The 22876-nt window shown below is 42.1% G+C and overlaps 1 protein-coding gene across 8 annotated transcripts in view; it reads right to left on the reverse strand.

Annotated features, from left to right (window-relative positions):
- Positions 1 to 22876, reverse strand: part of DOT1L (DOT1 like histone lysine methyltransferase) — a 77196-nt gene that overhangs the window by 40334 nt on the left and 13986 nt on the right. For 7 of the 8 annotated variants that reach the window (XM_082331053.1, XM_082331051.1, XM_082331052.1 and 4 more), the window contains exons 2-7: positions 19725 to 19768; positions 17118 to 17192; positions 14823 to 14886; positions 13034 to 13262; positions 9581 to 9675; positions 6785 to 6847 (exon numbers count right to left, since the gene is read on the reverse strand). In XM_082331053.1, the coding sequence (XP_082187179.1) occupies positions 6785 to 6847; positions 9581 to 9675; positions 13034 to 13262; positions 14823 to 14886; positions 17118 to 17192; positions 19725 to 19768 (570 nt within the window). Of the gene's footprint in view, positions 1 to 6784; positions 6848 to 9580; positions 9677 to 13033; positions 13263 to 14822; positions 14887 to 17117; positions 17193 to 19724; positions 19769 to 22876 lie in introns of those variants that run through there. The other variant, XM_082331057.1, reaches the window with a different exon arrangement.

Genomic DNA, 22876 nt, shown 5'->3' on the forward strand with positions numbered 1-22876 from the left:
GGGAACATTGAGGGTTCTTGGGCAAGAGATCAAGAACTTTGCAAAGAGTCTTATGTGTCAGAAACTAAACATGCTGAAAACAGCAAGTTAGAATAACTGAAGTTAGTCAGAATTATCTGTTCCACCAAACAGCTAGGCTGAAATAAGATTTTAAAACGGAATTACTCCCTGTATTCTCACACCTGCTGGGAGAGGATGCATGTTTTGATATCCCCGCTATAGTGAAAACAAAGCGTATGTTGGAGACTCAACTCAGAGAGATCCAACCGAACAACATACTACTAGGTATTTTCAAAATCTAAGGAGTACTGAGTTTTTCTCACCTCATACACAGAAACATTTTTTCTGGAGCTCTATATGCCCTATTTGTGAATGGAGACCATCTCTAGATCATTTTTAAGAGATAATTTTGTCTCAAAGTCTTATCTGTTCTTGTAATAAATAGTTGCATGGTTGAGTAACCAAGACACAGTAGAAGAAAACCCACATGCAAGGCAACTATATTTTACAACAATTTTTGCAAGTCAGCTTTTATATTGCAGTCCTCCACACCACAGTTTCTAATGTCTACATGAGGTTTTCATAGACTAACAGGAGAAAGAAAAACATTTGAAAAATAAGGAAGCATGATTATAAAGCCATAGTCTAGCAAGAGAACAAAGAACCAGCGTAACATGAAACTGTTTTGAAATACTAAGCTTCATATAAAGGTCTTGAAATCTAACCTAAGTGGCTGTTATACTTTATTTGGACCCAGTTACACTATATGTTTGTCCTGCCTAATGTGGTTAGGAAGAGCGCAGTTATAACCAAAGTCTCCACGCTTTAACACATGGAGGCTGAATGCTATTTCCCCCTGTCTACTTTTGGAAGATATAGCCATGTGAAAATTCAAATGAACCACAGCCCCGCTTAAACCCGTCTATTTTTGTATTGTAATGCTACCCTAGCTCATACTTAGCCAATAATTGAGGGAAAAATCTCACCAGGATACTGGAGTACAGAAATAACCAGATGGTCAACTGCGGTTGGGAGAAAATTGGTTATTTGTTCTCCTCTGGAAGGAAGACAGTGATTCCTGGATCCGTGGTCTGCTACATTCAAAACAGAGTACAAGAGCTATCTGATTGACTGCTCCTGACAACCAGTTTCTTCACCCACTGTGCCTGGGGAGCAGTGATCAATAAACGATGGCCTAAAAGGAGGAAAGTAAGGCCTTTCCCATCAACTGGCACAGGGAATCCAACAAAATCCCCCCCAAATCCCAGTCAACTCTGTGTTTTACAATAATTTTGAGAGCGAAAGAAGAACTGGTAAGGAAACTCCAGCTAACTAACTCCTGGCCAAGGGCTGCAGTAGCTAAACCAGTAGAAGAACCTGGTCCGTTACGGTCACGTAAGGAGAAGGTGGCACGCCCGTGCGAAGCAGCGGTGACAGCTACGGGGATGCACTCAATCTCTTCCCCCCAGTGTCCCCACCCCCATCGTGTTCCTCCTCTCTCTGCGAAACTTAATCTCCTTAGTGAATAATGAATGGAAGAGACCATCTGTAATGCAGATATTTTCATCTGATTAGACAATGCAGGAGATGTGCTTTATCTAAAAGGATAATTAGCTCAGTGAAATCCGCTTCAGAGAGCTGCCAGCCTGCGTTGTTTCTAAATTTAGAGGCCAAAACAGGTTTTTATTCAGGTTTTTCAAACAGATAAATTTGCTCTACAGAGACTGCAGAAATACGCTAAACGGCATCTGATTCCTGTAACTCGAGGAAAACCGGCAGGTCACCGCCTGGGGGAAGCAACAAGAGGTTCACTCCAGCGGCTCCGCAGTCATCACGTAGCAGAGCAACAGTTTATGAAGGTCAAGCCCCTCCGCCGCGGAGGAGAGCTCCGTTCTCGCCCCAGCGCTGGGCTGGGAGTCTCTCTGGTAACGCTCTGTTTGACCGGCTACACAAAGCCATAAATTCACACGCAGAATGCCACATTCCAGCAGCCTCCAAGCAAACACTTGGCTCACAAAAACCAGTCATTTCTGCCTGGAAAAGTACACATGGTTATTTTTAGGTTCCTGTTCTTTTCAAAAATAACCGAAGGCATGAATCCAAACCTCCAAAATGTGGCATCATTTCAAAGCCACAGGGGACGTTTGGAGGGCTTTTCAAATACCAAAACATCAAGTTTCCCGCTGAAATAGGGCATTCAAAAATATCTGGGACAAACAGATATCTTGCCCTTTCCTCAGCTGCCGCGTACCGTTGAGCAATGGAAGTTTTTAAGCACAGGTGATGTCAGTTAGCCCACAAACCAGCAGCTGGGATCAGGCAAGAAGAGACAATGAAACTCCTACACAAATCACTCTGGTTTTGCTCAGAACAGAGATTTCCAGGAAAACAAGCCAGACAGGGTACTCCAAACTCAATCAGAGACAAGCCTGCAAGCTTACAGATGCCAGGCTTCCACTGATTTATGCACAACAAAAATCACCTCTAATCCACGGGGCTGAACCACAGAGCATCTTCAGCAATTAGAAGCTACTGGGGTTTCCTCTGAGCAGACAGCACACGTGTCAGAGATGTCCATCCAGCCAAAATCCCAGCCTTTAGCAACGCTGCCCTGTGTTTTCCTGCACTTATTTTGAAGGCTTGCAGATGATTCCCACCTACTGCTAAAACAAGCATAACAACTCCGAGTAAACAAAAACAAAGCAAATCCTGGTCTTCAGCAGAAGTCCAATGTGTGACTGCAGCTACTGCCAACTTCGCTTGCAGAGACCTACTCTAACCCGTGGCTGGAAGAATACCTTCCCCTAGCAGGAGAGTACAACAGGTAGCAGGCACTGAGGACACACGGAAAACTTTCTTCAAGGGTACCCCAGGAGGAACACTTAAGCACTTTCTGCTACATGGCAATCTCAGCATTGTGCCCCAGATACCTGGAGATGGCTCTCATTTTGAGGCCACTTGAGGATATTTACAGTTAGAAACCATGAAAACCCATCTGCCTCTTAATTGCAACACCGCTTTTTAATTTGATGACTGCACATGTGCAGAAATTCCCCAAGAAAGACTCTCTAATTATCTAGGCCTAATGACCTTAGAAAAGTTTCCTCTTTCCTTCAGACAAGAGTTTTCTTGAAAAGAATGGGGTAAGGCTAATCTTAGAAACTTCTCAGTTCCATGGGAAGAGAAACAAGATAAAAGGAGTTGAAACAAAGTGAGATGTGTTGGAAGTGGGACATTCTAGTCCAAAAAGCTGAAGCAGCTGATGATGATGCAAAAAGCCCTAGAAGTATAATGCATTCCCTCCGAATGCCAAAGAGAAGACTGGCAAAGAATATGATTATCCCTAACTGACCAGGAATTAGACATCAACAACCATACAAACAGCACAGGGATGTAAATATTTATAGCAAGTTGAAACATATCGGTTGAATATAAAAACTAAGAAAGATTCTTATCAGAGTTACTCTCTTGGGGCTTTTTTCCCAATTAGAATCATGAGATTGAACAGCTCGTCATTTAAAATGAAACTCAGTTCATTTAACAAGATTATGAGATACGATTACCTACAAAGGCCGGAGATCAGGAGACTTACAAGCCAACGTACGAAGAGGAACCTTTCTCCCACTCCTTTCACGCCCCAAATGGATCTTCCCACTCTAAAGCTGCAGCGATGACCCCTTACTAACAGCTGTAGCTCTGCAGAAGCCTTAGGCATCCAACACGCCTCAGGACACCTTGCCACTAGCTACTGGAGAAGTTTAACGTGCAATTATCATCTGAAAGCGATTACGCAACGATGTTTTGTTTCACTGAAAAGATCTGCACATATCTGACTCTGCGTGTTTGTACGGAACCATTTCTCGAAAGAGACTTTTTTCTATGATTGTGGACAAAATAGAATGGAACTATACCTGGACTATCAGGGTTTATTTTAAATGTCGTCACTGGACCTGGCTCATCAGAATTCATGTGTCCAAGCTCAGAACTTCCAGCAGTGACAAGAATATTCTGGTGGGGAAGGCGAGGAAGCGAATCTGATTGTTGCAGAGCTGGTAAGGGCAATCAAGTGTTGCCTCACCAAAACAGTGCTAGCTAAAAGACAAGACTTAAGACAAGCAGTGAGAAATCAAAAATCCGTTTGTATTGGAACCCTATAATTATACTAGGCTCTTGGCTGTTTAAAAAAAAAAAAAAAAACAAAAAAAAACCAAAAAAAACACCACTAACAAAAAAGCCCCACAACCCTGCAGGCCCAACTCCAGGATTTATTGCTGCCTTATGTACCCCAATTTGTACTTTTACAGCAAGGCAGCTGTTACGTGCATGAAGTCAAAACCACCGTCCACGTTATTCAGACAAAGCTGCAGGTGGGATCTGAGACTTCTTCCCACTGAACTTCTGCCAAGCTTCCCTCCTCCAACACTTTATTCTTCTCAAAATATTTATTTTTCATATGACTGCCTAAAACATTAGAGCGGAATTCTCAAGCTGATTCAAGTGGGATTCACAAGTCAGTCTGATGACAGACTATTTCAATTTGTGCTTATTTTGTCTCCAACATTTGGAATTTTGGGACCCCACTAAGCATTTTGCAGGGACAAAGTTGTTTTCCAGAAATATAAAGATACCAGGCTTTTAATTCCGTGCCTTCCAGTGTCTGCTAGCTGCATTATGAGACAAGTTTGCCCTCTGTTTAACGATAGTCACCTATAGAAGATGCTGTCTAAGGAGTTACTAAAGAAAATATACTGTTTGGCAAAAAAATGCAAACGTAAGCCTAGGATGTTTGATGAAGCAATAAAAACTAAATAAAATCTGCCCTGTGTGTCTACACGTAAAAGAACAAAAATCTATCTTCAAGCATCACTACGACAAGGTGATAGGAAAGCAACTTTTCCTTAAGACAAGAAGTGCTGCAAGTGTTCAACTCTTCCCAGAAAAGCAGACTGCATACTCAAGAGAAATTTCACTCTAAACACTTTTCAGAAAACAGAGTTATAAAAGCCAAAGAACCTAGCAAAAAATAAGTAGCTTTGTTTCAATATAGTACCAGACTCTGTCACTTGGAATGCACAATATGGAAATGCTCGCTGCCTACGGCAATCAATATGCTTTCAATATTTTAGTCCAAGTTCCTATCCTATTCTTTAAATTGCACAGCTTATAAGCCGAGTATCTTCAGCAGCAATTCCTTTCATGTAATGCCAGCTGGGTGACACAATGGAAAAATGCCATATGGCCACTTCATGAAAAGTAAAGCATTCACAGTGTTTCCACAGCAGGAAAGAGTTAGCAGCCTGATATCAATCCTGCTACAAACCAGTCCCCCAGCAGGCCCAGCATCCCTCGGAAGCAAATCACGCTATACTGTAAAGGCATTTCAGGGGGAAAGCGCACAGAGGCAGGTGGCACTATCACCTTCTCCAGCCTGCTTCCCGAAGGGAGAGTTGTAGCATCCTTCTTTCCAAGATAAGCCCTCTAAGCAGCACCAGAGATCCCAGCAGACACAGAAAATTGGGAAATAAAGACTGGCCATCTACCACCTGCCAGTTGATCCCACACTGCTGGAACGCTGAAAGCCATGTGGTTAAAACCATTCCAGTAACACAGCACTAATGGCTCTGTACAAAAGGAAAACGAAGAAGTAGTTCCCCAAACACTTGCTCACACTTGAGCAGCAGTACACATTGCTAGCTGCAAGTTCTGAGCAGGAAAGAGTGACCCAGCTTCTCTGGGCAATTAGGGAACAACCCCGATCCTTCCAGCCTCGTCCTTGACCATAGCAAAGTGGCAGGAGAAGCATAAATACATGTATTTTCAAAACTGCCAGTGGGTTCCTATTGTACTATGATTACAGGCACTTCCTGACAGGAAAGCGATTAACCAGGGAGCAGATTTTCTCAATGACGTTTAAGAAGGGGGAGAAAAGGGAAAGGGGAAGGAATGACACAAGACAGTGTATGACTCTGCACATGCTTCACACCATCATTACAGAGTGCAAAACACATCCACAACGATTAAGTAACAGTCGGAGGAAGGGGAAAGCTATTTCAACATGTGTTCCCAGCCCCAAGCAGAGAGATGGCCTGTGACGACCCATTTACTCCTCCTGCTCTACCTCCACCCTCAGAGCACCCAATTCCAAACCACCCACCACCCTTCCTGAGCCCACAGCCCACCCCTTACCTCCAACTACAAACCATCTATCCTGTTAATTGGCCCTGGAGTTCTCCGCTCTAATCTCACAGCGCTGGCATTCATCCAGAACTTCAAGCCCATGCTCCCCAGTGTTGAAACCCTGCCATCCCATCCCCTCCACCACCTGCCCCAGGTGACCACACCTTCACCTGCCTGCAGAACCAAAGCTTCGGCTTTTGTTTCTAGCAGGAGATTTCAGAAACCCGAGGAAGAGCTGCCATTTTCAATAGTCTACCCAGCAGAACCCCCACACCAGGGAGAGAGAGGGGAAAACAAGTAAAAGGAGATTTAATACAAACAGAAGACACATGGCAGCCCCAGTTAAAACAACGTTTTAGAAGAATAAATCTTCCAAGAGCTTCTGAAAAGACCTGAAAGTGCCCCAATAACACCATACCAATGTCAAGCAAGGCAAAGAGAGGGGCCTGGGAGGATGTCTTGGAGAACACCATCCTCGGGATCAAGACAAAAGCCAGGAAGCAGATATGGCTGATACTGCTGCTTGGCTGGTGAAAGGCTGAAGAGGACTTTGCAAATTCTGTACATCAGCATGGATCACAAAGTTTTTCAGCTGAATTTCACTCACTGTGTATTCTGCATGTTTTTTCCCATACCATTTCATCCACTTTCTGAACTCTCTGTCCATCGTCTAGAAGAGGGAGGAAAAACAAAACCACCTATTAGGACATGGCATGTTACCAGTTACACCGCAGTAAAAGGAGATGCAGTTCTGACAGCGTTCATTGACCCCCAAGACTTTTTGTTGGTCTGGTTTGGGGTTTTTTGCCATTAACCCTCAAAGGATAGGCAGACAGACAGCTACTGTAGTTCAGTTTCCTTAAAAACACCTTTGCTTCATGAGGGCCGAGTCAAACCTGGCATCTTCTTCTCTCCCCCCTTTTCATCAGTTACATGTTATAAGCAAGGCAATCGGAGTTGACACTGCTCAGCACTAAAAATGGCACAAACTTAAGTAGCTACTGTGTCGTGCTACATAATCCCACAGCGAGTAGGAGGCACCGAATGCAGCCCAGCCTAAGCCCAGACAGCAAAGGAACAAACAGGATAAAGACAGGTCTGCTAGGGTGAATGGGAAAGCAGAAAGCAGCATGCAGAGCGTTGCGACAGCAAACAGAAAGAGCATCGCACTTGCCGGAGCAACCAGGAGGAATGCTTCGGTCTAAACAGACTAGGGCTGCCGAGGATGGAGGGCGGCTGCTACCCAACCAGGTAGCTGGCACCGGTTTTCCCTTGCCCAAATATAGGAGAAAGGAACCAAAAAGCCCATACCTCAAGATAGCTTGGTGTACTTACAAATATGCATCAGTATTTCATAAGATTACCGGATGAACAAAATACAAATGAAGAAAATACAAATATGCCTTACAAATACGCATCTCTGCATTTACAAAATCTTGTCCCCATCTATATAAACTGACAATATGCAGCACAGGTCATTCGTTACTTTAGAGTGGCAGCGAGGGTCCAGCTACACCTGTACAACACATTTGAAAATGAAACTCAAATGTCTCAGAAGACTGAAAAAACCTCCTGATCTTTAGGATTTGACTCCACATATGGGAGGGCCCAAACGTGGAGGCAGCAGGGAAAGGAGGTAAGGGAGAGAAGCATAGCAGGAATTCTGGCTTCACTGACAGCTTGGAGATGGTGGAGACCTCCATCAGCAGGTCAATAAAACACTGTGTGTTGACGGATGTGTTTTAAAACCCTTTACATTTCAAAAGCACTCCAAAGCTTACTAGGATAACTCACAAAAATCTTCAGTATTTTCATATGCTGTATGAACTTACATTTTAATTTTTTTTAAAGACAACTTCACTAAAACAAATCCATAACATTCTTCCTCCTTAGCTGAAGCTTTACAAAGTCATCTGCATTAATTATCATAGTAACCAGGGATGTGTTGCCACAGCCAATCTTAACTAGAAACTTAATCCAATCCCTTCCACAAATGTTTGTCAGAGATGGGGAGGAAAACTGGTCCATTACGCATAGCACAAGGCAGATTAGCTGTACACAGGCAGCCTCACACATTCTGACACTGCAGCAGCTGTTGAGTTGTTAAATCTGACAGGACATTGTCTGTAACCAGAAGAATAATGCAGTATATTTTGTTCATCCGGTAATCTTATGAAATACTGGTGTACTTCAGAAACTGAAGGTACCCCATGAGTTAATACTCGTAATATTCAAGTGGTGGGTCATTTTTTTGTTTGCTAACCATTTTCACTAAAGCCTTGTGTTTGCACAATGACAGGAAGGGGTATTAGTGAAAGTGAGAATTTAACTTCCCTTCTTTAACACTGATCTTTAAGTTTACTATTAAACACAGACGGGAGTCCAGGCCTTGCAAGGGACTGCAAAGAGCATTCCAGTTGGAAATTTCCACTGGGTCATGGCAGGGGAAACAAAATGGATTTTGAGATCCTTGTCTGATCCTCTTCACCACTGTGTTTATGCATTTTCGCCCACACCACTGAAAAGGAGGATCAAGGATTTTTTTCTTCCCCCTCCCTTCATAAGGTATAATTTTCTAGCCTGTACAGACTGAGTCAGCTTGTGTTAACAATACGGAGGAATAAGTTTCTGTTCAGTTTACTGAAGAAAGTAAACTTCTTATGGTAAGGCATGACTAACCTTTATTGTTTGCTTGTGGCTCATTTGCTTTCCACGTTTGCCTTGGAACTGATTATCTTTGTGTGTCCCCATTGGCACAGAATTAAAAGAAGTGTAAAGAAAACTGGCTGCCTGACTAAACATTATGGTTTTCTTATAATAAGACTTCATTTAGGTGCCTACTAACAGTTACTAACCAGATACCCAACACAGGCCTCATCAATTAGCCTATAACAGTTTAATAACTAAGCTGAACTTCAGCTTTAGGACACCAGAAAGGGGCATCACTACCGTAACAGAAAAAGAGCCTTTGAAACCTTTAAGAACTATTTGGTGAATTCATTCCTAGATTTGTTTAATGCCATGGTCTCTGGAAGCCCCGTGTTAGAGCCATTTCAGACACAGAATGATTGCAGGTGTTTAGGTGAAGCTTACACTGCGCTTCCTTTTGAATAGGTCCTACGCCGTTACTGTTAAAACAGCTTTACATCTCCTGGTCCTGAAATCACTTCAGAAACATGCAAATGCTCCTTCGGTGCCCTCCGCAAGCACTGCTAGCAAGCGACTAGGCGCACACTTCTCTCCCCGAGCATGCTGTGCTCCAGGTCTTACCGACCCGAGAAGCAACAGCAACTAGGACCAAAACTCTGCTTTTCTTCCTGCACAACACTTAACAGTAACGCTGAACCACCGAGTTAGCCTGCAAATAAGGCATATACACACAGCTCACTTCCAAAACACTCACCTCAGCATATTTGGCTGGGATATCAGCTTTCTCCACACCATAGTGATGTTTGCAGTTTGTGGCTGCAGCCACTTGAAGCACCACCTGACCCACACCTGCAGGAAAGAAAAAAACAAACCTGAGGACAAGTTTCAGTAGAAAACCGCTGCAAGGGGAGATTAGAGCTTTTAGAGCAAAGGCCAACAGGAAAAATGCAGGTGATCTGTGGGACTAGGCTTCGGGGCACAATTTCAACTCCCAGTTGTGTCTGACAGTTCGCCTACGAACGCTGCCTGTCTCTCAACTGAAAAGCAGATTCAAGGTGACATGCATTACTGAAGTAAGTCCCATTCCCCTGCAAGATGTGAAATAGTGGGAAGCTGGTTTTCAGTAAAAAAGAGTTTACATCCTAACTGGAAAGTAAGCAGTGCAATTTCACTTTTCTTACAGAATTTCTAGCATTGTAGTTCTGAGGTTTACACTTTTCAATATATTGAGCGCGTTACATGACAACAGCATAAGACTACAACATTTACAGCAATGTTTGTATTGATAATTATTAATGGCTACTTTTATTAAATATCACAAGCTCATTTTTACAAATTCACACAGGTATAAGAATAGCCGCGTTTTAATTTTTTCATCTAGAAATTTTATACGCATTCCATCAAATCTAAAGGTTTTACGCTGTAATTCACTATTTAATTAAGTAATTGAACAGTTAGACAAACCCTACCACATCCCAAAACAAATACTTGTTGGTCACGCACCTATGCCATTAATTTAAAGACTGGCTAAAATGTTTGTCATACTCTAGCAATATTTATACTGGTTTTCACCATGAAATGCAGCAGAAAGTCTGAGAGCATGTAAACCTTATTTATAGATGAGCTACTTTAGAAAATATTATAGGGTTCAACACTCAAAATTTCAGAAGCAACCACTACGCTGGCAAGACTAAGTATTACTTAAAAATGCATTAACTTCCCATCGCTCCAAATTCTACTTGCATCAGATGCTACCAGCAGTAATTAGCTGCCATTTCTACACCTTGCCTGAATGCATTCCCTCTCCCCCGCCCCAGCTTATGTTAAAAAGAAAAAAAGAAAAAAATATTCATTAGATTTCTCTCTGTACGAGCGACCCCCATTTTGCACACACTGGAGCAATGTCATTCCACATTTGTTAAAGCGGTCACTTAAGATTTTCTTCAAATATCCCATATTCATCAATAGTCCATGGATGCATCACTTTTTGTCTGACTCACACAAAATGCGTTCTTGTCTCACCAGTGCACTTAATCATTCTGCAGATGACCACATGGGAAAGAAGAGTGAATCTAAGAGGATAGCCCGTTTGCACAGAAAACATATTGCTGTTTTCCATTTCATTGGCTGCCGGCAGGAAGCGGCGCTGGTAATTGAAGGGGTGGAACTCCTGCATTTAAACCATTACCACTATAATGTTGTCTGGCACAATGAGAACCGTGGTGCTGACAGGGGGTTTTGTTGTTGGGGTTTTTTGGTTGCTTTGGGGGTTTTTTGCCAATTCCCGTTTTGCATACACATGCATATTTTATACACATGCAAAGACAGATGTACGAATTTCTGCAGGGGGAAGAACACGGACAATCAAAGGTCTGAGGCAGAACTGTTTCGCTGTTCCTTATTTATGAAGAGCAAGGAGGACAAAGACTAAAGGGACGATCAAGAACACGCTGCATCGTCAGATATCACATGATACAGCATAAGGAGTTATTAATCTTGTCTTTCTTTGGCTTTTCTATTTGCAAGAACTTAACCGCATTGTCATTTCAGTTTGCCCCACGATGATGCATACCTCCACCAACTCCTCCTGCAACGAGCCACATATTCCTGGCATCGCAGGCAGAACTAACGCGACCAGCCGCAGCGTCCTGCTGGGGGCTCAGCCCTGCTGTTCAGCCACTGCTGCACGCATGTAGTTATTGGAACCGCATTCAATTTACTGATAGAAATAACGTGCTATGACAGCGTTCTCGTTTGCACTGCGCTCAATACTGCATTGATTACAATTTACAAAAAGTTCACTCCTTCAGTACAAACTCAACAACTATGTTCTGGTTTTAATTGTTTCAGTGCTCCAAACATTAAAAGTCAAAGGCTTCTGAATTTAAACCATTCCTTTCACAGGGGCTTTTTAGGCTCTGAATTTTTATACTGTTGGTCAATCTCCAAGATTAAAGTGGGGAGGTTAGCAATAACTACCTAATTTTATTCCTGATGATAGCAGGTAAAAGAATCAAACATTTGAGCTTGTTACATACCCAGCAGCACTACAGGACTTCAGATACGATCTGAACCTTCCGGAACAAACAATTGCGAGCATCTATGGCAATTTTTTTTTTTTCTTCCAGATGGAAAACAGTTTGTCAGATCTGATGCCTTTCTAAACGTCTCATCTGAACATAAGTCATTGAAACAGGAAATTTCAGACATAAGCCCCACCGAGGCAGGAAGCAGGGGGTTAAAAAAAAAAAATTAAAAATCCCTGACTGGAGATGTATTAAGTTTTGTGAGGAGGAATGGCAGTCCTGCTGTATTTAAATTTAAAATTTGTTTTTTAACAACTGAATGTATTTTAAAATATTTTTCCCCAGAAGTCCTGTATCATAGCAGCAACAAACCCAAAACATACTTCATTTAAAACTTTACAACCCATCCAGTAAAAGGGGAAATTCTTATTACTCCTTTCCTGCTCCGAACCAGATTTTAGCAACAAAAAGAACATCATCATCTTCTTACTCAGTATATCTCTTCCACATGTGTTTAAGTCATATCTGGTTTCTTTACCAACTAGAAACATCTATTTCCTCTTAAAACTCTAGCCTGTTCACGAGACGCAGTTGTAGGTTGTAAGCCAGGTTTTGTGGGGTCTCACAAGGCAGCTGTTGCAGCTCACTATAAAGTCTTTTTTGACACACTGAAAAGTATGTCAGAGGAAAAAAACCTCCATAACTTTCAGATTCCACACCAAGTGTTTCACGCTGGCACGGGAAGGGTCAAGAAATCACATTTTCAGATATGAAGGGCATAAACTGAATCCACTGAAAACAGATGAATCGTTAGAAATGGAACTGCTGTTGTTATCTTTCAAGCATCATGTTTAATATTGTTTCTTCTTTATAAGTGTATCCACCAATAGCAACAGAAACCAACAGTTTTCTGTTACAAGGGTTTATTGCATTTGTAGGCCGACATTTCACTAACACCACAGGGAAGAACGTCTGGGATGTCTGTTTGGTCTGTTTAATCTTGTCATAAAAAGCAGGAGCATCATTGGGGATTATCTAGAAAAGGTGCTTATCCTGTAACACAATCCTTAGTCCTGGTTTACTTTCCAAGTATGAATTTCACTTTTTTTTTTTTTAAAGAAAAGAAAAAACAGCAAGCAAAAAAAGAAAAAGAAAACCCACTGAAGTTATTGATCACTTACCACTGCCCAAGTCAACAAACAAATCATCTTCTGTCATTTTAATTTCATCTATCATTTGGGCCACTAAGTCAAAGGAAGTTTCTCCGTAAACCTCTGGGGAAAAGGGCTCATAGTTGTTAAGTTTCTCTGGATCAGTCACCGAGTGGTTATACACTTGCTGCAGGATGTGCCGGAGGAGCCCGTTGGAGGGCCGAGTGTTCAGTTTCATCGGCTGGGTGGTTCCCTTCCACTAAAGGTAAAGAGCAGGAAGAAGACATGAAGCCAACGTGAGGATGACGAAACGTCACCAGAACAAGGCTGCATCGGCACAACATAGAAATGAGAGAAATTCCCTCCCATCCCCTCCTCACAAGCTGGTCTGCGGGTCCTCTGTAAAGATAAAACCAGTGAACGATACTAAAGAAATTGCACAACACCTATACTTTGTCTCACCTGAACTGATAGGTAATTTCAAATAAGAAAATTAAAAGAAATGAAAGAGATGTAAAGATCAATAGCAACGTAAAGCTTAATACTGAATATAGTTAGAGTAGGTGTAAAAGTTTGTTCACTCATTTTTTATTTGCTGATCACCACTGAACTGATGTTGACCGTACTGTACACATAAGAGCAGTTTCATTTTCTTTCAGGAACTGTAGGATGGGAGGGATCATATGTACTCAAACAGGGAGTGGCAGGAAAGAGATGGAAATCAAGCTTCCTTTCTTCTTCAGAAAAACCCCTGTCCTAAACATAAAAGTTGTTAAGTTTTAAAAACGTTTGCCTCTCCCTTTGATAAGGAAAAACAAACAAAAAAAGGACAACTCCAGGATCCCTCCTAAACATTGCTCTGTTTGAGATTCAGATGGTGAGAAGAAAATGAAACCATCAGGTTTGCCACTTCAGACAGCAATTGCAAATGCTGAATAGCTTCAAATGTTTAGCTGTTAACCAACATACACAGGGAGATGCCTGAATCCAAACAAGCACAAGTTTTAGGGATTTGTAGGCCCACAAAGTGAAGGAAAGCCTGGCAAAAAAAGTGTTGTTGCCATAATACTGCACACTTCAAATAATTCTCACAAGCACAGCAGAGAAAAAAATCCACTCATACTTTCAAAATTGAACAGCATAGTAACATTAATTTCTTGTTCATGTTTTGCTTCCTCCAATTCAACCTTTTATAGGGATAAGAAAACCAAAAAGCTTGTTAAATTGGTCTGAAAAGAGATTACATTCTAGTTTTGCCAGAGTGATCCCACAGAACAGAGCAGCTGACCTGAGTGGCAAGCAAGGAAATTCCTAAGCCATGGATCACTTCCACAACACACAGGAGAGTCCATATGGATTATTTAAGTACCCATAAGCCACAGATTTCCCCACGCAAAAGTAAATCTATATGACAAATCCCTGTGAAACATCTACAAGCTAAATGCAGAGAAACTTTTTCTTCCCCCTAAAGGTAACTCGGCTATTTCAAAGCGCCAAAACAACGGTGCCAGAAGCGCATACTAAAGAGCTTACAGATCTGCAGTTTGGGGAAAAAAGAATTTTGTTTTCTTTTCTTCCTATAAGAACGTCCCTCCAATACTACCTCCTTGACTGCCTAGGTGTGATGAAGAAAATAAGGTTTAATATCAGACTTCTTAACTCCCCAAAAGAATGGAAGCGCTGAATACTGGTGATGCAACTAGACTAACGCACAGAATCCAGCGCTAAGGCAGTCACCGCTTTCTGGATATTATTCACTCTATGGGAATTCAAACCAGCTAGATAAACATCATGGTGCATTACAAAGGTAAATACATACCAACTGATGAATGCTATCGATGGCTCGGTTGTACTTGTCACAAAGCCTCTGCATGCTTTCAAAGCTACGTGGGGAGAAAAAACACAGGGTCAGTGAAAAACAGAGCTCTAAAAAGCAGGTTTGAAGGTACAACCTTGGGCTTTTTTGCCACCTACTTACAGTAGGTATGATGACTATTTAGGGTTTGTTGCTTGCAGAACGTGTAATTACATACACAGCTTTAGGACTTTGTATATGGTTTCCTTTAAAAAAATTCCCCAGTAGGCCAGGAATACACGACAAACTATATTAGTTTATTTAATTAACGGAAAAAGGACTGAACTCCAAGTATGACTTATTAGGAAGTTTTATATTCTCATAGTCCATTACTACTTTTCCATGTTCTCAGCTGCACAGAAATTTAAGACATCTGTAAATTTTTCTCCTTTGTTCCACCATCTCTCCACGATAATCAGTCCTGAGAGAAACAGACACTTTTCTAGAAATTAACTCTGGGACTGAAAATGCAGACAGACCCAGGACACAACCGAAAATCCCACCCATCAGAAAAGCTCACTGATTGCTTCACGGGTTGGTTGGGATTACAGTCGGTTCAGGCAGATGCCTGAATGGCAGAAGCTGAGAGGATTAAATAAATTCATCTCAGGCCAGGGAAGAAGAGATACTACTAGGAACACCAGGCGCTACGCAATCAAACCCACAAAGCAGCAGCAAAAAAACCAGTCCAAGCAGTTACAGGAGTAAGATAATTAAATCATGGCCATCGCCAAATCAGGAGGGGGCAGGGGGACAGGGGACATCAGAAGAAGTGGCTCTTCAGTCTCTTGCGATCCTCATCAGCGCTGCTCGGGCTAGGACACCTCTCCGAGGAGTACTCCCGACTCCCCCTTCAAGCTTCCAACTGCCCATGTTGTCCACGTTAAGACAAAGCAAGAGGCTGAAGTGGGTTTTTGTCTACACAGCGCGTGCATTTCTATAATCCGCCGCTTTTCATTCACATCCGTGTGTCAGTCTATCTGCCACAAGTAATTTTTTCTGATGAATTTTTTCAAAGTAAGTAAAAAGACTAAAACCATTACCAAAATTACAGGCTTATGACTTCCTTGAAAAGCTGCAGAAAGGTAAGTGGGGTGTGACTTCTGGGAACAGATGGGTTTCTCTTTTATTCGGTTTTGCTGCTGACCGCACCAATGCTACCCAGTTAAACATGCCCAATGAGGATGCCAGAACCACAAAAGTTACAGCATTGCAGTCACTGCGAGTAATCCACAAATCCAAATTAATGGATTTGATGACAAGGGATGCTCATCCCCGATTTCTCCTTTTGAATTTTTCAGGAGGAAGAGGGGGACTAACAAGCCTTGCAAGGAAACAACTAAAATAAAATTAAGAGAGGAGAAAGCAATACCTTAAGCAGATCATGATACAAGTATCTGGTGCTCAGGAGAACAGCCAGTGATTAGAGTGATGCAGTTTCATCTATAAACCTCATTCTAAAAGTTTAGGCATGCTGCGGACTTGAACAAATTCAGTCTTTGCCATGAAAGCAGCAAAGGAGGTTTTTGTAACCTGCAGCTTGAGGGTCATCTCTTTTTTCAGTCTCAGTACGGCCAAGTCAACGTACAGAGCCTCAGACCTCTCCACAGATGTACCGCAGGTCAGAATCTGCCTCTCCCAGCCTCAAGCTGAATGCCACATACTATACGGTCATTTTAAGCTGTTTGTGGAATAGGTATTCACACGTAACTGCAAGCATCTTAAAATTACTTCTAACTGCCCTGAAGAGCGGTATGAATAGTTTGCCTTTTAATTCAGCCCCTCACCCAGAGAGCATCCCACCTGCACCGAATCCTACCCAGAGAAGGGGTGGGGAAGGTTAAACTCCCACAGTCAGGGCAGGCGGAGGACATGGCGCTAAGAGACAGCTCTGGCATGCCACTTTCCAAACAGGAATTCTTAGTTACTACAAAAGTAGAAACCTCAGTGCCATTCAGATTCCTAACACTGGACGCAGTCCAACAGCGCAGATACCGATCATTGTTTCGGAGTGAGTAATTCCAACGTACACCAGAGCTCAACTTTCTGCTGTGTGGAGTTTCCAATTATGTCCTTAATCCAACAGCCTTTGCCAATATTTCTGTTACACATTTCCTACCAAAATAACTCTGCAGAGTCTGAAGCCAGTTCTAAAAGAAAACTTCAGTTCATAGTGTCTAAGAATAACCGGTTACAAACTGATTCACTATAAACTGTGCTGGCCTGTCCTCCTGGTGGGAAAAAAAATATTCCTCTCACCTTTTCGTATCATAGTCAATTAAAACATAGTTTTCCATAGCAAGCTTGAGATCTGGGATTTCTTCACAGACCCACCTGGAACGAGAGAAGAAATAACGAATAAAAACATCTCCAATTAAGTATAATAAGGCAGCCTGTCTCAATTCTAGACTGGTATTGCTGTATGTTAAGACAGAATACTGCAGCAGACCTGAAAGATCACAGTATTGTTAGGAGTAAGGCAGACATCACAAAATGCTAATTGGAAAGCTGCAATAGTTTGCATTTGTAGTGAATAAACAGTAAGGTGCCCATAGACATTGGCAGTAGTATAAAGCTCTTGAAATGGCACAACTTCAAAACGAGGTGATAAATGTATTCAATGTGTCTAAAAATACTCAAAGCTGTGGCTGATGCTAATCTAACATAAAATGTAATGCAGAAGTGCAATATTTCGAAAGAACGCGGATACTGTAACAAGCTTTGACAAAGCTGGATGTGAATCTCCTACAGCACCCCAAAACAATGCCACCAACCATTCATTGCAAGGATATTCTCCTCTGTGCAGTGCTCTAAACTGCTCTTACCTCTTACATGACCCAACCCAAAACAGATTTTCAAAAGTTATTTTGCTAAAAAATCCCTTTTACACGCCGAGTTAACAAAGCCCTGTATGTTGTTGCCATCAGAAATGGAAAGCGCGCACCCACTTGCAGCGCGTCTCACAACAGCATCTCACAGAGGAGGTCTTCACTCTTGGAATGTAGGAAGATTAATTCCTTTCAAAGACAACTTAAAAGGCACATAAGCTTTGCGCACACCTGCCTCCAAAAGCATCAAAATGGGAAAGCACTAGCATCATCAAAACACCTCAGAGCACGTCATAAGATGAACTCCACTAGGAACGGCAGAGTTTCTTCTCCATGCACCCTGATGCACGCTTCACTGTTAACATGGTGAAAAAAAAATGACCTGAGCTCCAACAGTTCTGGTTCCTTCTGGCTGATTCACCCTTATCAAATAAATATATAGGCAAGAAAAAACAGAACTTCTGTATCTGTGGCTGACTCTCTTCTGACTAATACCTCCCATCTCCCTAAAAATGGTAGGACTCTGCTCTCTGCAAATTTTTTTCTCCTAGATCAGGGAAACGGGCAGTCAACAGTTGTTTACCACTGGCTTGAAGAGATAAATACTTCTTTGCATTCTTTTAGCCAACTCTTTCATAACCGCATTGCGGTTACTTTGCACAAGGCAGGCAAAGGCAGGATGAAAGCCTTCTAACACGCTGTATTCGCTGCAATCGTGCTTAAAACACAGTTGTGAAACATTACGTTGGCCCCGCTGCTTTCTAACAGAGTTCTCCCCTTGCCTGCAGCTAGGGTAGCACAGACAGCACGAGCACCGATGACTCCGGCAATCACTTGCAGCACCGCGTCTGTTGCAATCCCTTCAGAAAGGGTCTTCTCCATAATCATGCTGACAAACGATGCCACAAGGTCCCAAGGCACAGAATCTTATCAACATCAGTACAACTGCACTAGAAGTAGCAGTGGCAGTGCATCTCGTGTCAAGGTTTTGTAGGTAGAAAAAGAAATTTCTTTAGAAGAAAAACTCTCAGCTCTAGCCCCTAGCCCCATTACACATTCTCTCCCATCATAGACCATGGGGAAAGGCTATGATTTCATGTATATAAGTGATATTATCAACACTACCACGCAAGCACTTCGTTCTCACGCTCGTGCTGGGAGCAAACAAGGCTCACTACCTTTTCCTGGGCCATATGTGACTGACCAAATTTCGAGCTCAGGTGGCTAGGCAGATAAAACACCATTCTTTGCACCTCACCTCTATCTGCACCATCCAACCATTAAAACCTGCTGCAGATACAGCCCTCAGACAAGGGACGCCTGTATGGTAAGGATCAAAAACAGTTAACAAGAACAGCTTTTAAACAATCTAATGTGGATAACACATTAACATCCCTCAGGTGTCCGGGGAATTTGTGTTAGCATTTAATAAAAGTTGTTCTACAGCAAGTCATCTCCTAATCCTGCTGAAATAACAGCAAGCCATGTCATAACCACTGCCTGCATTGGGAAATGCCCAGAATTCCTACTCCTCATATTTCTCTTTCACCTTTATCCTCCCGTTTTCCCCACGCTGGTCCAACGCTATCAGCAGAATGAAGAGGAATGCTAATAGGGACATCATTCCCAAATAATGCAAATGCTAACAATGCTGCAACATCACAGCGACAAGGGGAAAGGGAGAGGGTGGGGAAAAGGATATGCAAGACCAGAACTTAACACATCACGCCAACGATGTTTTCTTAACCTTGCTTTTCTAAAGATGGAACACAGACTGCCATAAGCACCACAGTTGAATATCACTACTCATTTTTAATTCTTTTCCAAAGAGAATAGAACATGGCAAGTTAAAACAAAGTCTGTCTGACAGGGAGATTTGTATTGCAACAACATCAATTCAGCTTAGAAAATAATTCAGAGCTGCTAAATTATAATTATAACTGCTGCCCTCCTTTATACCTTGTCTCAAGACATCCATTCACTGAGATGCAGCAAGACACAGGAGAGGGTTCTGGCCACGTCTGCATTGAACACTTACCGAATTGTCTCAATAATTTCATGAGCAGCATCATGGTGTTTATCCTGAAATAAAAAGAAAAGAAGAGATGTTTTCAAAGACACATCAGGTGTGCTGTTTGTCAGAAGATTACAGGAATCATAATTTTTTTAAGGATATAGGTGGCAAGCATGCCAGGAAAGCAGTCTTTGATTGCCACCCAGGCCATTAAACCCATCAAAATGAGCCCTCTAAGAAAAAATAAGCCTTAAGGAAATCCATTTTTCAAGTTTCTATGGACTAGCAGAAGATTTACATGAAGGAACTGTCACTCTACTTATTTCTTTGTCGTTTCCTGAAATCAGGAATTGTGTAGCTGATACCCTTGAGGGTTATTGGTATGCAGTAGGCACTTGACTGCAAGTTCCACAATGAACAGCTGATTTCATCGACCTAGCATCTGGTACATGCTCACATCTCCATATGGGCAGTAAGAGTCTAGCACAGTGAATGGCTTTCTAAAATAAACCATCAAATAAACAGTAGGAGTGGATATCAGTGCAGAAAAAAAGCAGTACAAAAAAAAAAAATAAAAAGGAGGCCTGAATATGCAGACCTTTTCATGAACTGAAAAACAAAACACATTAAAACTTGTGCATTACAAGTATACACTAGACTGTGAGCCACAGATGCTTGTTGACTTTAATTTGGGAGCTTACTCAGGAGCAACAAAAGCACAAGTTTAGCAAGCCATTCCAAATTCGTGCTAATAAAGCCCTTGGAGCTGCATGCATATGCACCATGCTACAGAAAATTCTATTTTATGGAAGTTACAGGAGTTCCTATATATACACTGTTGTATCCATCTTGTGAAGCCTTAGTTACCAGAGTCCATCTGCACAGAGTTGAGGTTATATTTAGACATTTGTTTCTTGAAGTGGCTTTGACCTTTTAATTAGGAGTCTAGTATCTAAGGACCTTCCAGAGTTAGAAGCGTACAGGCACACTCGCTCTCGAATAACTTCCCTTGTCTTCTGCTGCAGAAATGTCATTTCTAGAGTGTTGCCGGGGGGAATTCTATAGCAAAGGGTAGGGACAGGCAACAGAAAGCAGAGGACTGGGGGCAGGGGAAGGAAAGGAATGGAAGAAGAGAAACACTAATGGACAGATGACAGAAAACCGCTGGGATTATTTCTATTTCTTCTATGGAAGGACATGATAGAAATTCTGTCTATGGAAGGACATGATAGAAATCAAACAGAAGCTTTTTCCATCAGTATCACAGCTTTCATATTTGCATGTGGAAACAGATTTCCCCTTGTATAACCAGTTTATATACTTAGGATCAGCCAGTCTTGTAGAAGTTCTCATTCCAAGAAACTTGTACACAGCCCTTTAGATACCTGGATAAAAATCTCATGACTGAGTGGGACAGAAAGAAAGGCGAGCATTTCTGAAGTCTGTTCTATTAAAGGTAGGAAGGAACACTTCCTATTTTACTAGGAAAAGTTTTTCTTTTCAGAATGCAAAAAAAGTTAACTCCCGTATCTAGGAGTCACACAAGAGACTAATCAAAGAAAAACAAATCATTCCAGTTACAACATCAAAAAGGAGAAATAGCCAACATAAAACTAGTCAGGACATTTGGGATGGAATACAGAGAGGCCTAGAAGCCGAGCGTTACCTTGGTCATTTTTTGTAACAGCAAACGCCCCGAACGTCGCAAGCCCTGCAGAACAGATCTGGGGTTGTGCTTCCTCCAGTCCGCGGCGTTCGCTCAGGGCCTGGACTGGGACAGCCCAGACCAACAGAAACCAACAGCACCAATAAACAGTCACCCAATTTAAGACCAGAAATGTCAGGCAAGTAATTCTATCAATAAATCTTGGCCTAGAAAACAGGGAAGCAACTGAACTAAAATCTGCTCCTGACTCTCCGTGCAGATAAACAAGAAGAAAAAAGCATACAGCAGGAGGACTTTTCTTTCTTTTCATTTCTTATCTGCAAAGTATAAAAATAACCCGAGACAGTCAGCTCATCCATAAACATCCCCTATAAATTTTCACCTTTCGCTACGCGCAGAATTATCACAGTAGAAACCCCTTGGGCTGATCTAGCTCTTCCAGTAAACTGTGTTCCTGTATAGTAAGAATATGCTTTATCAACATAAGCACATTATACCGGAAAAGTGAATTCATGCTTATTCTGGCATAACCATTTTCTCTGAAGAAGTTATATTCTTCACTGGTGGTTTTGGACAGCGTCAGTGTTAGCAGAACACGGAGAAACCCCTTGTCCTACAGGTCTTCATGAAAACACCCCTATAAACGGCCAAAATTGCTTAATTAACAGATTCCTTTGTCTTGGGTTAAAAAGTGAAAAATAAATTAAAAAAAGAAAAATCACAATGCACATCTACAACTACAGATTATCCAATTTCAGCAAGTGGTTTTACTAACACAACCTCAAGTGGAAACTCCAGCCAGAAGGGGCCTGAGTTTAGTTTGTGTCGTTATCTAGGGATAATGAAGTTGGAAACAGTTCCACGTTTACTGCTGCTAAACTTCTCATGTTGAAACACTTATCAAGTTTACTACACTCTGTAACTAACATACGCTGTCCAAGCAGACAAGCTCCCAAGGTCTCACGCAAGTCTTGCAAACAAAACCAGAGACAATCTCCTAACGTTTCTTCGGAGCGGAGAAGGCCATGGAAAATGGAGGAGGGGTGGGGAACAGATCTAAAGGAAATACCAAGAGGTTTCCCTTTCTTTAGGGAAACTTTTAGTCCCATTTCAACATTATGGTGGTAAGATTTAATAAGAATAGACATTAAACAGCACCAATCATCACATCTGTATTCATGCAAGTGTTTATGACACCGATAGAGCGCCATCAGCAACTCAAAAGGCAAGTTGAATAGAAACCTCACCAAAACCCCAGACCCCGCTCTGACCAGCATCAGCCTCTGCCCGCCGTCCTTTCAAGCAGATGCGCTGGTTTTGGCCAGACACGCAACCGAGCTCAGTGCAGCAGCTTTAACCCAGATCCTTTTACAGACCCGGTGGATGAACACTGAAACCAGCAGGTTGGGAGAGGGACTGACAGTAATTCCCGATGGCGCTGCTGCAATCGCAGCAGTCTGACAAACCTTACACCTGGCTCAGCCAACAGCCAACCCAGCACATCCAAAGA

Source organism: Platalea leucorodia (assembly GCF_965183815.1).
Source record: "Platalea leucorodia genome assembly, chromosome: 21".
NCBI classification, from domain to species: domain Eukaryota; kingdom Metazoa; phylum Chordata; class Aves; order Pelecaniformes; family Threskiornithidae; genus Platalea; species Platalea leucorodia.